The 14537-nt window shown below is 38.6% G+C and overlaps 1 protein-coding gene and 1 long non-coding RNA gene across 2 annotated transcripts in view; both read left to right on the top strand.

Moving 5' to 3' along the window:
• LOC114645753 (protein mono-ADP-ribosyltransferase PARP14-like) overlaps positions 1-1024 on the top strand; it is a 70577-nt gene extending 69553 nt beyond the window's left edge. The window contains exon 15 of the mRNA XM_028793582.2: positions 355-1024. Within this exon, the coding sequence (XP_028649415.1) occupies positions 355-635 (281 nt within the window). The 3' untranslated portion in view covers positions 636-1024. The remainder of the gene's footprint in view (positions 1-354) is intronic.
• Positions 1025-9704: 8680 nt separating this feature from the next.
• Positions 9705-14537, top strand: part of LOC127526725 (uncharacterized) — a 217178-nt gene continuing 212345 nt past the window's right edge. Inside the window, exon 1 of the long non-coding RNA XR_007934162.1 lies at positions 9705-9935. This is a non-coding gene — a long non-coding RNA (uncharacterized LOC127526725). The remainder of the gene's footprint in view (positions 9936-14537) is intronic.

The raw sequence follows: 14537 nt of genomic DNA, 5'->3' as shown, positions 1-14537 counted from the left end.
AACAGAATGCAATGAACCCTGGTTAAGTATTTACATGGCGCCTAACCAGGTAATTGTGGAGAAATCAATGTCTGTTAAACAGGATTCTCAGAGACCACTAACCCAGTTTCTCCAACCAGAATAAGAATTTACAAGGAATTTTAAAAACCAGGTTTCTCTTTATAACCAGATTATTAAGTCACATGTAAATGCACTAACTGTCTCTTGATCATTTTTTCGTATTTTAAATACTGTTTATCTTGCATTGTGAGTCATTCAGCTGACAATATTGTCCTATAGGTGAAACAATAAGTGGTTGAAGTTGTTTGAATCTTTAAAAACTGTTTTCTTCACTTTTTGTCTTTGTCTTCGAAGGAGTTTATTATGGTTATGGTGTCTACTTTGCCAAGAATGCAGTATATTCTACCAAATATGCCACTCCGGACAAGCAGAATTTATGTTACATGTACATGGCTCGAGTGCTGGTTGGGACCTACACTAATGGGAAAAAAGGCATGAAAGTCCCTCCTCCACGTTTTGGGAACAATAAAAATGACTTGTTTGATAGCCTGGTGGATTCAGATTCAGATCCAACAGTATTTGTTGTATTTCATGATGATCAGGTTTACCCAGAGTATCTTGTGACATATTACTAAAAAATACAGCCACTATTGCTAAAATACTAAAGTGAAAAAATTGAGATCAGAAGTAGACTGAAATGACTACCATTGTCATTAGTGTCCATCACTTTGGGTAAATTTTAATGTAATCACCAAAAATCATTTATGCTGTGGGCAATATAGTAAAGCATTCCTCTGTAATTTAACATTTGTACAATAGTCTAGTGTCTTCTTATTAAAGTAAAAAAAAAACATTTAGAGCAAAAAAGTTGCATCCTAGTGGTAATTAAGAGTGATAACTGTGTTAGCAAAATGGAAACCCTTTGATCCTTGTTATTTTAACTAACTAGCATGTAAAAAGATTGTAAGGCTGCTTGAATTTCCTCTCTTTTCCATCTTAATAAAAGGATGAGTGTCTGTGTGTCCATCTGGTTGCTATATCTCTATCATTCCAGTAGATCGTGCATCACAAACATCAACACTGTTTTTCCGAATCCCATACCAAATGGCACATAACAAAGACAAATGAATTGCATGGTGCCCTCCAGATATTAATGCTGATTATTTAGATTTCATCCCGTCTTAGATAGGTAACACAGCTAGTAGCAAATAATTTTTTTTTACTTCTCTTTACATTCAACTTGACATAGTTATATTGATATAGCACCAGTAAAAAAAAAAAAAAAAGAACGGAATCATGTAACAAGTTCCTATCTGAAGTAACATGTAACCTGATTTTCCTGTACCATACCTGCTGAAATGTTCTTCTCAGAATAGGAATCACTGAAGCAACTGAAGTCAAAGATAAAAATCAATCTTTTTTGTTTTTCATTATTAAACGAAGTAATGCTTTGTTCTTTCTGTCATGTATTTAAAAAGCAGCAAGATGCACAACCTGTATAAAACAGAAAAGAGTGTATTGCTCATATCAACAGCTAGCTAACCATTAAAAAAATCCTTGAAGAATTTCTCTACAAGAAGAAATCCACACAGATGATTAATTAGGAAGAAGTCACAGAAATAAAATATAGTAGCATATATCACTTGTTGGGGAAGGCAAGAATCATGATTTTACGGTCCAGTATATAATATAATGATAAAATACCTTCGCGAAACCTTAAGGTGTTGACTTCTATTGGGATAACTAGCTTTGGAAAATTATTATTTTGTTGGTAAAAGTTAATCTGATGGATGTTTCTTACTCTTTCCATTTTTAATTATCTGAGAACTGAATTTCCTTTATAATCTATTAATCAGAAACCAGTCTAAATGTAATAGTTCCAGTCTTCTTCATCTTTCGGCGGCTCCCGTTAGGGGTTGCCACAGCAGATCATCTTCTTCCATATCTTTCTGTCCTCTGCATCTTGTTCTGTCACACTCATCACCTGCCTGTCCTCACTCACCACATCCATAAAACTTCTCTTAGGCCTTCCTCTTTTTCTCTTCCCTGGCAGCTCTATCCTTAGCATCCTTCTTCCAATATACCCAGCATCTCTCCTCTGCACAAACCAACACAATCTCTCTTCTCTGACTTTGCCTCCCAACCGTCCAACCTGAGCTGACCCTGTAATGTCCTCATTTCTAATCCTATCCATCCTCGTCACACCCAGTGCAAATCTTAGCTTCTTTATCTCTGCCACCTGCAGCTCTGTCTCCTGCTTTCTGGTCAGTGCCACCGTCTCCAACCCATATAACATAGCTGGTCTCACTACCGTCCTGTAGACCTTCCCTTTCACTCTTGCTGATATCCATCTGTCACAAATTACTCCTGACACTCTCCTCCACCCATTCCACCCTGCCTGCACTCTCTTTTTCACCTCTCTTCCACAATCCCCATTACTCTGTACTGTTGATCCCAAGTATTTAAACTCATCCACCTTCACCAACTCTACTCCCTGCATCCTCACCATTCCACTGACCAAATGTAATAGTTCAAGTATTTGTGGCAATTCACTTTAAAAGCATTTCAAATCAAATAAAATTTTATTTGTTACATGTAATTATACACACAGTGCAAATTATAGTGAAACTAGCCATGTGCACCCAACTACGTTGCGCGTGTTAACCCTTTAACCGCCAACTCCCTAAATATTCCCCACGCCGGGCGAAATCTGAACAATTTTTGTTTTTTTTACTTTTTTACATTTATTCAAACAGTATTTACCACTAAATGTTGTGCAAGTTCTAGAAATGGGCAAACACCTAATAAAACACAAAAATGTACATTTTCTCAGGCTTCTGGATTTAGTGTCTACTACAAAACGGAACAGACAAAAGCTATCGAAGTAGTTCGGTCAATCATAGTTTCATTCCCAGTATTTGAGTTTGCTGTGCCACAGGCCAAAGCAGGGAACTGCACAAAGTCCTGGATTGCTGGGACACTTTGAGCAGAAGGTCTTGACGTCTCTACGCTGACCCTTCTTTGAACATACACGACAGCGTGCCTGTGGCTTGGTCCAAGTTGTTGTTGGTTCGAGTTTGTCCGGAAAGTGACGTTCTGTGAGCCTCACCACTGCCTCTACTCTATCTGCATGTTGTTCCTCACCAGAGAAAATGAAGGCTGCAATGACGTCATGTTCAAACTGCAGAAATGTTTTTGTGCCTCCATTTTTCTGGTACAGAATGTGAGCATTCAGCATTGCCATTTGGAGCAGATGAACTGATAACTTTTTATACCACTTCATAGTTTTTCTTGCAGCCGAATAGGGTTCCAATACTTGGTCCTGCTTGTCAACAGCACCCATGTTGCTGTTATATTCAATGATGCATTGTGGCTTGTAACGGACATCAGTAGGTGATGGGCGTCCTCTTCTGCAGGGAGCCTCCTGCACAGACTCATTGTGCTGAGTTGTTAGCATTTGAACATCTTTCTTGTCTCGAAATTTCAGGCACAGCAATGGGCCACTGCGGTATGCAATGTGCTGACCCGGTTCTGGCACTGAATTGTGAACTTCTGGAGGGACCCTGTTAGAACGAATTGTGCCACATGCTGTAGTTTTACGATGATGAAGGTAATGGAACAGCCTACAACTGGAGTACCAGTTATCCATCCAAATGGTGTACCCATTGTCCAATAGTGGTAGGGCAAGGTACACAACAATTTTCTCTGAAAGTCCAAATTCCTTACATTCATCTGGCAACACTGCTGAAATACTACTCATAGGATCCTCTTTGCCAGTGTATACACTAAATCTATAAATGTAACCTGAATTCTCAGCTAAGCAAAACATCTTGATACCAAACCGTGCCCTTTTCAATGGTAGATACTGTCGAAACTGTAAGCGGCCCTTCCACAACAATAAACTTTCATCAACTGCAACTGACGGGCCTGGCATGTAGGGCAACTGAAATGTTTCAAATAAATGATCAATCAAAGGACATAGCTTGAACAAGCAGTCACGGTTTGGATCTTTCTTATCTGGCTCATTGCTGTTATCATTCAAATGAAAGAATTTCAGCAGCAAAGAGAATCGGTTACGTTTCATGATAGCTGCAAAAATAGGTGTTGCATACATAGCATCTGTAGACCAGTACATCTCAATATCTGGTTTTCTGATTATTCCCATCAACATCAAAATCCCAATGAATTTTTTCATTTCGTTTTCATCAGTGTCTACCCAAGCACGAACACAGGAATATGGAGGTAAATTGGGATTTTTCTCAATAAACTGTGCTGCATACAGATTTGTTTGATGAACAAAATGTCTGATCAAGTCAGGTGACACAAACAGCTCATAAAACTGCTCAGCAGTGTAATTGTTTACATCAACAGTAAATCCACACGTTGCCTCAAACGGATGCAGAAAAGGTAGTTCACCACGGGCAGCAGTCCAGTTGAGATGTTGGGGATACACCCACTCATCGCCATCATCCGATGCGTTGTTATTCACAGTATCATGCAGCGCACGTTGCTGATCATCATTGTTGCTAAAATCTTCTTCAGAACTGCTACAATCATGATCAGAATTATTGTCCAAAATCGCCTGCAAAACCTCACTTGAAGTCAGTTTACGTTTCGCCATATTCACAGCTTTCACTTCCGAATCACATCACGTGACCGGCCAATACAACCACAGAGTTGTCGCAATACAATGTAGTAATAATACCCACGCCAAACCGTCAGTTATACTACGCGCCAGGCATTCACATAACCATAGGCAAATGTGCCGGATAATTCCGGCAATAAGGCGTCAGCAATAATGCTACGATGCCGGATATATCCGGCACAGGGCGGTTAAGAGGTTAAAGTTGTCTGTGAAGGGCTCCCTGTTTAAACGCGGCTGCCAGTCGTGAACTGGGCCCTTCGTCGCACAGCATTATGATTTTTTATAAGGGAAACAAAATTACAAAACAAAACCCTTGGACATTGATTCGATAGGAATGGCCTACTCTGAATCACTGTCCGAATAGTAATTATGTGGTGGTGGAGGAGCATTTCTGCTTCTCTCTGTTCACAGTCCGTTCACAGTTTTCATGACGCTGTTGTTTCCTCTCACGATCTCTTCTCAACCTTTCTCTAATCTCACAGGTTGCTTTGTGGCAATCCAAAGAGTAAGGAAGAACCAATGCTTCTTTCTTGAACTCCAAACGCCGACTGATGGAAAATCACAGAAGTGTGTCCGACTTATATACTCTGACTTCCGACTCCAAGAAGTGGGTGAACATTCGATTTGGACGAAGTGCTGCCAACGACAGTCGATAGAAACACAAAAAACCACAGTCTCGACAACGAAGCAGGTGTCGATGCCAGATCTAAACACAAAGCATGGTGTCGACGCCAGATCTAAACACAAAGAGTGGTATTGACAGTGTTTGTAAACAAAAGTAACAACCAAGGTGTTGTGTATTCAGCCAGTACAAACAGCACATAGTCTCCTTTAGTTCAATCCTCTTTAATCACCACACTCCAACCTCATCCAACGATCCTCCCCCTCACTTCCTCTCCTCCTCCATCACTACTGCCCTCTACTGAACACAGCAGGAACACCACACAAGGCAGTGTCAGGGGAACATGAATTTGCGGACAAACAAAGATCAAGATCCAAATGAAGATTATATATAAATATGCTTAGATAAAGAAACTGAAGGAAATACACAAGAGAACCTCTGACTTGGATAATAAAAGAGCTGCTGCCATCTCATAACAGCTTGTAGGTGTTATTAAGATGTGGTCAGACCTGCCCAGTTGTGCCACAGGTTTACATTAAAGGCATTAACATTTGAATACAGCAGGTCAAGTGTGTTCTGTCCACAAAAGAAACATAGTTATAGAAGTTTGCTCCTTCCAGTGTTCATCTGGTTGAAGCCATCAGCATTCTATGGTCAGAATGATTCCTCAGGTAACAGAGTGACTCATTTCTGTTGCTGGACTAATAAACCTTAATCAGGATGCTATAACTTATCATCCTAAGGCAGTAACGTTGACAAATTCAGTCAGCATTTCAATGTCTGGATTGCACATTTTAATTTCCTTCATAATGTATTCTCTTTTTACCATTGTTTATTCACATACATTTCTTGTCACCCCCTGGCTTTTCCACTTCCTCTGATTGTATCAGATGAAACCCTTTCAGTTTTAAATTAGCATTGGAATTAGCGGTTCATCACTGTACAAAAAATGCCACAGTGCCTTGATACTCACCATGACACACCTTGGGATCTCTATTTATCCAGGAAACCATGTATTTTCTAAACCCACAGGGATTAAAGGAAGCCATAATATATTCCAACATTTACAAGGTAGATGCCAACTCAGATTCCAACATCAGTCAATTACAGGACATAATCACACCTGCACTTTCATCCACAATAGACTCTTTTAGTATCAACAATTACCCTAATGGACACATCTTTGAAATGTGGTTAACAACCTGATTTTCCAAGGGAAACTCTTAGAATATAAACAGACAGAGAATATTCCTGTAGAACGTCAAATTAATTTACAGTAGGTTAGGTGATGGTCTGAGGCTTTTTGAGATTGTTTTTTCTTTAAATTGTACTGGACCTTTTCATTTGCTTCATTTTGCTGTTTGTCTCCAATGTCATGTGAAAAATATTTAAAATAACAGCTCTATTACTTTTCTTTTTTAAAACGGTTAAATGAAGAGGTTAATAGACATTGATTTTATGGTATATTTGTGCATATGAAATAAAAGTCATAATAAACCTGCTAAAATTTGTTTTCTGTACTTTCTGTAATGTCTCTTTTGAAATGCATGACTAAGGTGAGTGTTAATGAAGAAATCTCCTCCACCCTATTAAATACAGGATTGGATACAGGGGAGTGTTTTGGGGAGGTGGGGTTGATTAGTTCTGGGTATTTATTATAGGATTTATAGGATCGTTATTGTCACATATTCGTAGTAGAGATGAACGTTTAACTAATCACAACATCACATCATCCCAGACCATGAGAAAGACATTCCTATTATGTTACCAGGGACATGATATTGGTGTGACAATCACTTTAGGGCTATTATTAACTTTTGCTCTAGAAGAAACTGATTGGGACACCAAATAAAGAAAAATCTTTAGGTGCAACTAGCATGGTTCTAGTTTTATTCCTTTTCCCCTTTTGGGTCTATTAAGAATGCAATATACAGATATGCTGAATCCCTTCTGACAAATTGATGAGAAAAGAGGCTTGTTGTGTCTCAGTTCAACCAGGGAGCACTGGAGCTTATTTTGTATTTATATATGTGCTCCTTCAGTAAAATCTCCTGGGGCCTCATGCATAACGTCGTGTGTAGAATTCAAACTAAAACATGGCATATGGACAAAAGCAGAAATGTTCGTACGCACAAAAAAATCTAGATGCATAAATTTGTGCGTATGCCAACTTCCACGTTCTTCAGCTACATAAAACCCGGTCAGTGTGAAAAGTAACACTCGCGCATGTGCCTGCTGCCACTCCCCAACTCCTCCCAGAATTATGCCTCTTTGAATATGCAAATCAATATAAATAGCCCTTAAGCTCAGCCGTCTGTGAAAAGGCAATGGCAAAAACATGGGGGAAAATAGAAGAATTTCAGCGAATACCAAGTGGAGGCAAGGAAAAACATACTATTTGTTGGATTAAACAGTGGTATAAACAACAAAAGTAAGTTGATCGAGTGACATAGAGTGTCGAAGAAACTCGAAAGCTCAAGTTCACAAAGTCGCACAGTGCCCAAAATAAAAAAGAAGCTGTCAGATATCAAAATCGCCATGAAAAGGCAAGTTGTAACCCACCATCTGAGTGTCATATGAAAGCTTATTTGGGTACAAAGAAAAGAAAAAAAAATAGGAACACAGTGGGAAAAAAGCTTGAAATGTCAACTTTAATTTCGAAATTTCCACTTTAATCACGTAGTTTATTTTGTCATTAAAGTAGAACATCATAAACTTCATCTTAAAATTGTTTAACTTTTTAGTTTCTCAAATACCATCGTAACTAAAGTAGCACGTTAAATGCTTTGTTTTGAATGTGTTCTTCTTTGTGCTCTATATGTGTGAATCACTATATGCTTCTTAAACGGGCTTTCTCTTCCTCCAACAGGACACAGAATCCATTACATTCATGATTTTACAGCTCTCTGAATAATTAAAATACTGAGATGTATACTTGATATCATTTTCATGATGATAGGAGTTAAAGAATGTTATTAAACATGGGAGCACGGTGGTGCAGTGAAAGTGACGAGCCGGCGCCCTATCCAGAAATTGTTCCTTAGCACTCCCCCGCAAGATGCTTGCTGCGCCATGTGCGACCTTCGATGAAATAATTTACTGCAGCAGTACTGTCTCTTTCAAATGTACTAACCTCCAATTCCAGTCCTTTTCTTTCTCCAAGTAACCAATCACCATGCAATCAGCTCTGTAATAGATGTTAAGCCATCTATAAGCTTAGAACGTTGATTCTTCAAAACTTTGCTTAATTATTCTATCCATCTATCCTTCCAGTGTCGCGTCAGCCCCTAGCAAGAATACAGCGCAAGGCAGAAACAATCTCTGAACGAGGTGCCAGCTCCTTGCTAGAGCTGCGACACCGTGTCCTCACATGTTTAATTATTAACAACTAGTCATTTAGCCCGTTACAATAACGGGCGCTAGAACAGTAGTGCATAAACATTAGTAGGAACAGTCTATATTAAATGGCAAGGGACTTTGACCTCATCATTTTTGTTGGTTGTATTTTTCTTTCTTTCAGCCTTTCTTTTGTTGATGTTTACTTGCTGAGCTGACCGTTCTTCGTGGGCTGCCGCCGTGTATTGTGTGTCTTTAATTTTCTGTGACAGTAATACTGTCTTGTACAGCTCTATTCAATAAGGGTGCGCACAAAAAGGCGAGCTTCAAAAGGGCGACCTCAATTGAACGCGGCGAATAAAGGTGTTCATAGATAATTTAGTTCAAATGGCTCTGTAATATGTGAAGAGAAACAAAGGTGCAGATCTTTATTTACGCGCACCTTTATTCGCTGCGCCCTTTAGAGGCTCGCCTTTTTGTGCGCGCCCTTATTGAAGGATACCGTCTTGTACGTCCGCTGGCTTGTATGTCCGTAATATACCTTTAATTTTCTCTGGCGGTAATACAGGCGTGCGCGTCGGTAATACGCCTTTAATCTCCTCTGACAAGAATACTGGCTTGTATGTGGCTGTAATATGCGTCACTGTATTGTGTACCTTTAATTTCCTCTCGCAGTAATACTGGTTTGTATTTCCGTAAAATGCCTCTAACTTTCTCTGACAGCAATATCACTCATCGCACCGTGCCCCGCGCATGCACACTTCATCAGAAGACACCCACACACAGACACCTGGACGCACATAGGGATTTTATATATATATAGATATAGATTATTTAAATGATGTTAACATTTTATCTGTGTAATGTACTAAATATTTTGCTGCATTTCATCTTAAAAATAATATTGTCATCATATGTAAATACGCGCTTTATAAAGTGGCTCAGGTAGTACAATATTATAACTGTATCACAAGTTTACAGTGAGGTACTTGTACTTATAAGTACAAACAGTTCTACAAGGAGCACTTGATGGACTGATTGAGTGCGTTTATAGCTCTTGGGATGAAACTGTTTCTGAAACACAAGGTCCATACAGGAAAGGCTCTGATGCGTTTGTCGTATGAGAACAGTTCAAATAGACAGCCTAGCTGAGGCAGCATGTGCTAGATGCTGTATACCGATAATTCTCTTTCCAATCAGTTTCTGTAGAGCTGTGATTCCACACTCAGATACAGTGATATAAATACTCCAAGTGGTGCAGTGAGAGTAATATGGAAAAAGATGATCTGCTGTGGCAACCCCTAACGGAAGCAGCTGAAAGAAGAAGGTGCAGTGAGAGTAACAAAACAGCTTAGGTATTTGGAATAGTTTGGCCATTCTGTGGACCATTATATTGTTACAGGTTAATTACAATCAGCTGACTTAAACTAATGAACAATATGCGGTTATTTTCAGTGTATTTGATAAAGCCACGTCAGGGATGTGGATCTAAAAAGGAAAGGGAAACAACACAGGAACAATAACACTGCTTTGATGCTGGGCGCCGCCGGTTTGCAAAACCAAGCGGAGAACTTGCGTATGCCAAGGATTTAGCTAGCATGAAAATGTGCGTGGCTTTATGCCAAGGTTAGTTTTTATACATCTCGATGTGAGCGTGGAAACGGGAGTACGCAACATTTTTGTGTGTATGCACCGTATATACATGAGGCCCCTGGATTTCGGTGGCATACTAAATTTTATTTCGCAATGACATTTAGATAGATAGATAGATAGATAGATAGATAGATAGATAGATAGATAGATAGATAGATAGATAGATAGATAGATAGATAGATAGATAGATAGATAGATAGATAGATAGATAGATAGATAGATAGATAGATAGATAGATAGATAGATAGATAGATAGATACTTTATTAATCCCAATGGGAAATTCACATTTACCAAATAATCTGGACATTTAAACACAAGAACATGTGAAATATTTCCATAGTTAATTGTATTGACCCTTCCTTTTGGATTTTACTGTTGTTTCACATTTTAATCAGTTAGCTGTGAACTGTATTCTCATACAGCATGTCAATTTGCATTGTCACACATGTGCATATAGTAGACAACCTCAGTCTCATCTACTGGTAATTACAGTCCTTGCCAAGGGTTGGCCCTGTAACTTAATGCCTTTCTCTATGTACCTATCTCTACAGAACAGATGATTGACAGACATTCTACTTATGTTGTCACTTCTGTTTCAGGCTTCCTGAACCTGCCTCTCCCACTGTGTCGTCCTGAAAACTGGAGTCAGTCAGGAGAGGTCTCCACTATTATTGTGTCTTCTTTTCTAATAGCCAACATCTCTCAATTATATAAGGTTCACCTAGATGCTCCAACTTGTTATGTCTTGTTGTCTCCTTCATGTACAGTATATATTGCAAGCAACCATAGAGCAGCATAGCAAGTCAGTTTATCATTGTCTCTTGCAGCTTTGTGAACCTGGGTTTGTTTTCCACCTCATTCATTAGAGTTTTTCCTATACACAATGAAGGAAATTTATTATGAATAAGTGCAATATTAATATATATATATGGATCTTAATATGGAATCCACTAACATACACATCCTCACTCACAGTCAATTGTCAATGAACCAATGAAACAAATACGCACCACAAGTGTACACCACTCTGTACACCTCCAACTACAAATATAACACCAGGTCACAACAGTTGTGGAAATTTTCTGATGATCCTGTACTTATAGGGTGTAGTGGTAAGGGGGATAAGACAAAGAAGAGAATTTAAGTGGAGAACTTTGTTTCTTGGTGCAGAAAGCATTGTCTTCAACTCAACATTAGCAAAACCAAGAAACTGGTTATTGACTTTCTCTGCACCAAAGAACCTCTGTGCACGGTCACTATTCAGGCAGCGCATGTGGAGGTGCTATCTTACCACAAGTACTTGAAGGTACACATCAGTGACATGCTGCACTGGTCTCATAATGCAGAGGAACTGTATAAGAAAGGGAAGAGAAGACTCTTTTCCCTTAAGCTGACGTCACATTACGTACTGAAACGTTTAGTGTTGCAGTATGTCAGATTTATCAATCACTGTCACTGATTTTCTCACTGCACCATGTCAAATTGCTCAACTGAAAATCACATTTACAGACGAAGTGTTCCTTTTCCAGCACAGCCATGCTTGCCACTTTGTTCTGGCAGCTAAAAGCAAGCTGTCTGACAAAGCCTGTGCTGTACAATGGGTTAACAGCTGCAGCGAATTCAGCAGCAGTCTCTCCCTTTATTTTTTCTGTTCTGTTATTGCATATAAAATAGGAGATGTGAGACAAACAAGCTTCTCTTCTGTTTTTGAGGTCCACCTCTCCTGTAAAGCCTGACAGAGCCAGTACTGTACCAGCACCATACGAAAGGGTTATAAGCTGTGGTGATTCACAGTGTTTTTCTGTTTTTTTCTATTCTGAATTAGTACGCACAACATAAAACATCAGACAGATGAGCTTCTCTTCTATTTGTAAGGTTCAAAACATTCAAGTTTTTCATTCATTGTTGCTACTTTTAATACATTGTTCTTCCAGCTGAATGCTCATTGGTTCTCAGCTCTCGCACACAAAGAGCCCACCCCTCCAATCAAAGAGAAAATCAAACTTGTTTGATTCTATCCTAGCCAGTCGCAGACTAGTTGTTCTCAGTCTTTTTGTTTGCCACATTATATAATCTGCTTCACAGAAGTACACTGTTGACTACCTCTGGCTGGCTAAGATTCTGTAAATGAATGTGACATGAACTTTAGGAGACTGTGTTCCTTTAATGTGGGTAGCACCATTCTTCACATCTTCTACAACTCCATGATGGCCAGTGCAATTTTCTATACTCTGGTGTACTAGGCCAGTACTATCACTTCAAGAGAAGGCCACAAAATAAATAAGCTAATTGAAAAGGGTAGCTTCAGTTATGGAACAAATTCTGAACCCCCTGGAGGTAGTATCAAAGGAGAGACTTAAACTTAACAAAACTGAGTGCCATTATGAACAATGCTGCATATCCTCTCTCTGACGCACTAACACTGAGGACTTTCAGCCAACAAATTATTTAGCAGAAGTGTGTCAAGCAAGGCTAAGGTGGGTTCTTTATACCAACAGCAATATGCCTGTATACTGCCAAGTCAGAAGTTTTCTCTTTTTAATAATCTTTCTTTTAAGTCATTCTAGTGTGTGTTCGGACCATAGTATGTGTGTATATATATTTATTTATCTATTTATTGAATTTATTTAATGAGCTTCTGTAAAAAGTCAAATTTCCCCTGGGGACAAATAAAGTTTTACCTATCTATCTATCTATCTATCTATCTATCTATCTATCTATCTATCTATCTATCTATCTATCTATCTATCTATCTATCTATCTATCTATCTATCTATCTATCTATCTATCTATCTGTCTGTCTGTCTGTCTGTCTGTCTGTCTGTCTGTCTGTCTGTCTGTCTGTCTATGTGATGAGAACATGAAAACTTTGATGCTAGTGCTGATTGGAGTGCAAAAAAACAAACATTAGACATTAGATCTTGCGTTTTGTTGTGTAACTGTTGCCAATGGTTTCTGCTGCAAAGTCCTTCTGAGTTATGTAGAGAAGAGAAGGGATTGCATTATACAGATGAATGACCACTAATGGTGAATGGTGAGCTTATCTATTTTTTTTGTGGTTATCCTTTTGATTCTTCTTTGCATTTTGAACAGCATGGAAGGAAGAAGAAAAAGGAATCAGATTATTGTTTTTTGTTGTTGTTCCTTCTAGTTTCTTCTTTTGCTTGTTTTATATTTTTAATTTTTATATCTCTGGTACAGTGCCAAAGACTTTGTTGAAGATCTGACGCTGAACATCACTATTTGCTGGCACTTTTTAATAAAGAATTGCTTTTTAGTTTGTACCATCTATCGACTTGTCTGTGTCTCTCTCTGCCACACTAGTACGTCCTCCATCATGAACTATAAGATGCCCCACAATAAGGTCAGTGCAAAGGGTGTGGTTTTCATTGGCATCACAGGGTGATTTGTTTAAATTTTTTTAATGTTTATTTTCTTCATGTTTCTTGATGTTTTTGAGTACTATTATACTTTAGGAACATCCTGTGAATTTTAAGTTTCTTGTATTTTCTTATTTTAATTTTCAAATGAGTTTACCTCGTTGCCAGCTGCATGTGGAAATTGCAGTGAGACATGTGACTTGAATTTGGTAATGCTTTTAAAGGCTCAATACAGTGTAGTGGAGTGTCAGACAGAGATGAATGTCTTTAAAATAAACCGAATGACTCATTGGTGTTTCATGTACTTTTTAGCCTGGTGGTAGGTGCTTTGATCTAACCACATTTCAGCTTCTCAAACAAAACAGTAGATCTCTGCGTTACATTTACTTTTCCTTTCAGTCCAAACAGGTAGAAATGTCAAAGCAGACACAAATTACTGATGTTTACACCTTCCTGCTAAAAATATTCAGATGGAAAAAAGCAAATTAATGTCTTCACAGGTTACCTGGTCTAATGCTGAGTTCAGTGAACTGTGATGTAAATTTTGTTGTGCATTCCCACATCTTGCCGACAAAATATGTCTAGTATAGAGGAGCTAAATATTTTAGTTGTCCAGTTTTCAATAAATATGAAGTTTGCAAAGAACATAAAAGAACTGTTGACGCTATGGAAAGAGAAAAAGCTGATGGGGATTAAAAGCGCCTCTTGAGCAATAGAAACACAGACGAAATGATGAACAGTTCAAAGCTGTCGAAAATGTCTTTCTATTCACTTTCCATTAAGCTTTAAATGCACAATCCTTTCTTGATTTTGCACACAATGTGCTACTATTAAAGATGCTTGGCATTAATGTTAGGACTGCTTATCTCTAAATGTTGCTGGCAGACGAATTATGTATGC

The sequence above is a fragment of the Erpetoichthys calabaricus genome, chromosome 2, assembly GCF_900747795.2.
Source record: "Erpetoichthys calabaricus chromosome 2, fErpCal1.3, whole genome shotgun sequence".
In the NCBI taxonomy this organism is placed as follows: Eukaryota; Metazoa; Chordata; class Cladistia; order Polypteriformes; family Polypteridae; genus Erpetoichthys; species Erpetoichthys calabaricus.
This window is presented reverse-complemented; position numbering and strand designations above follow the sequence as displayed.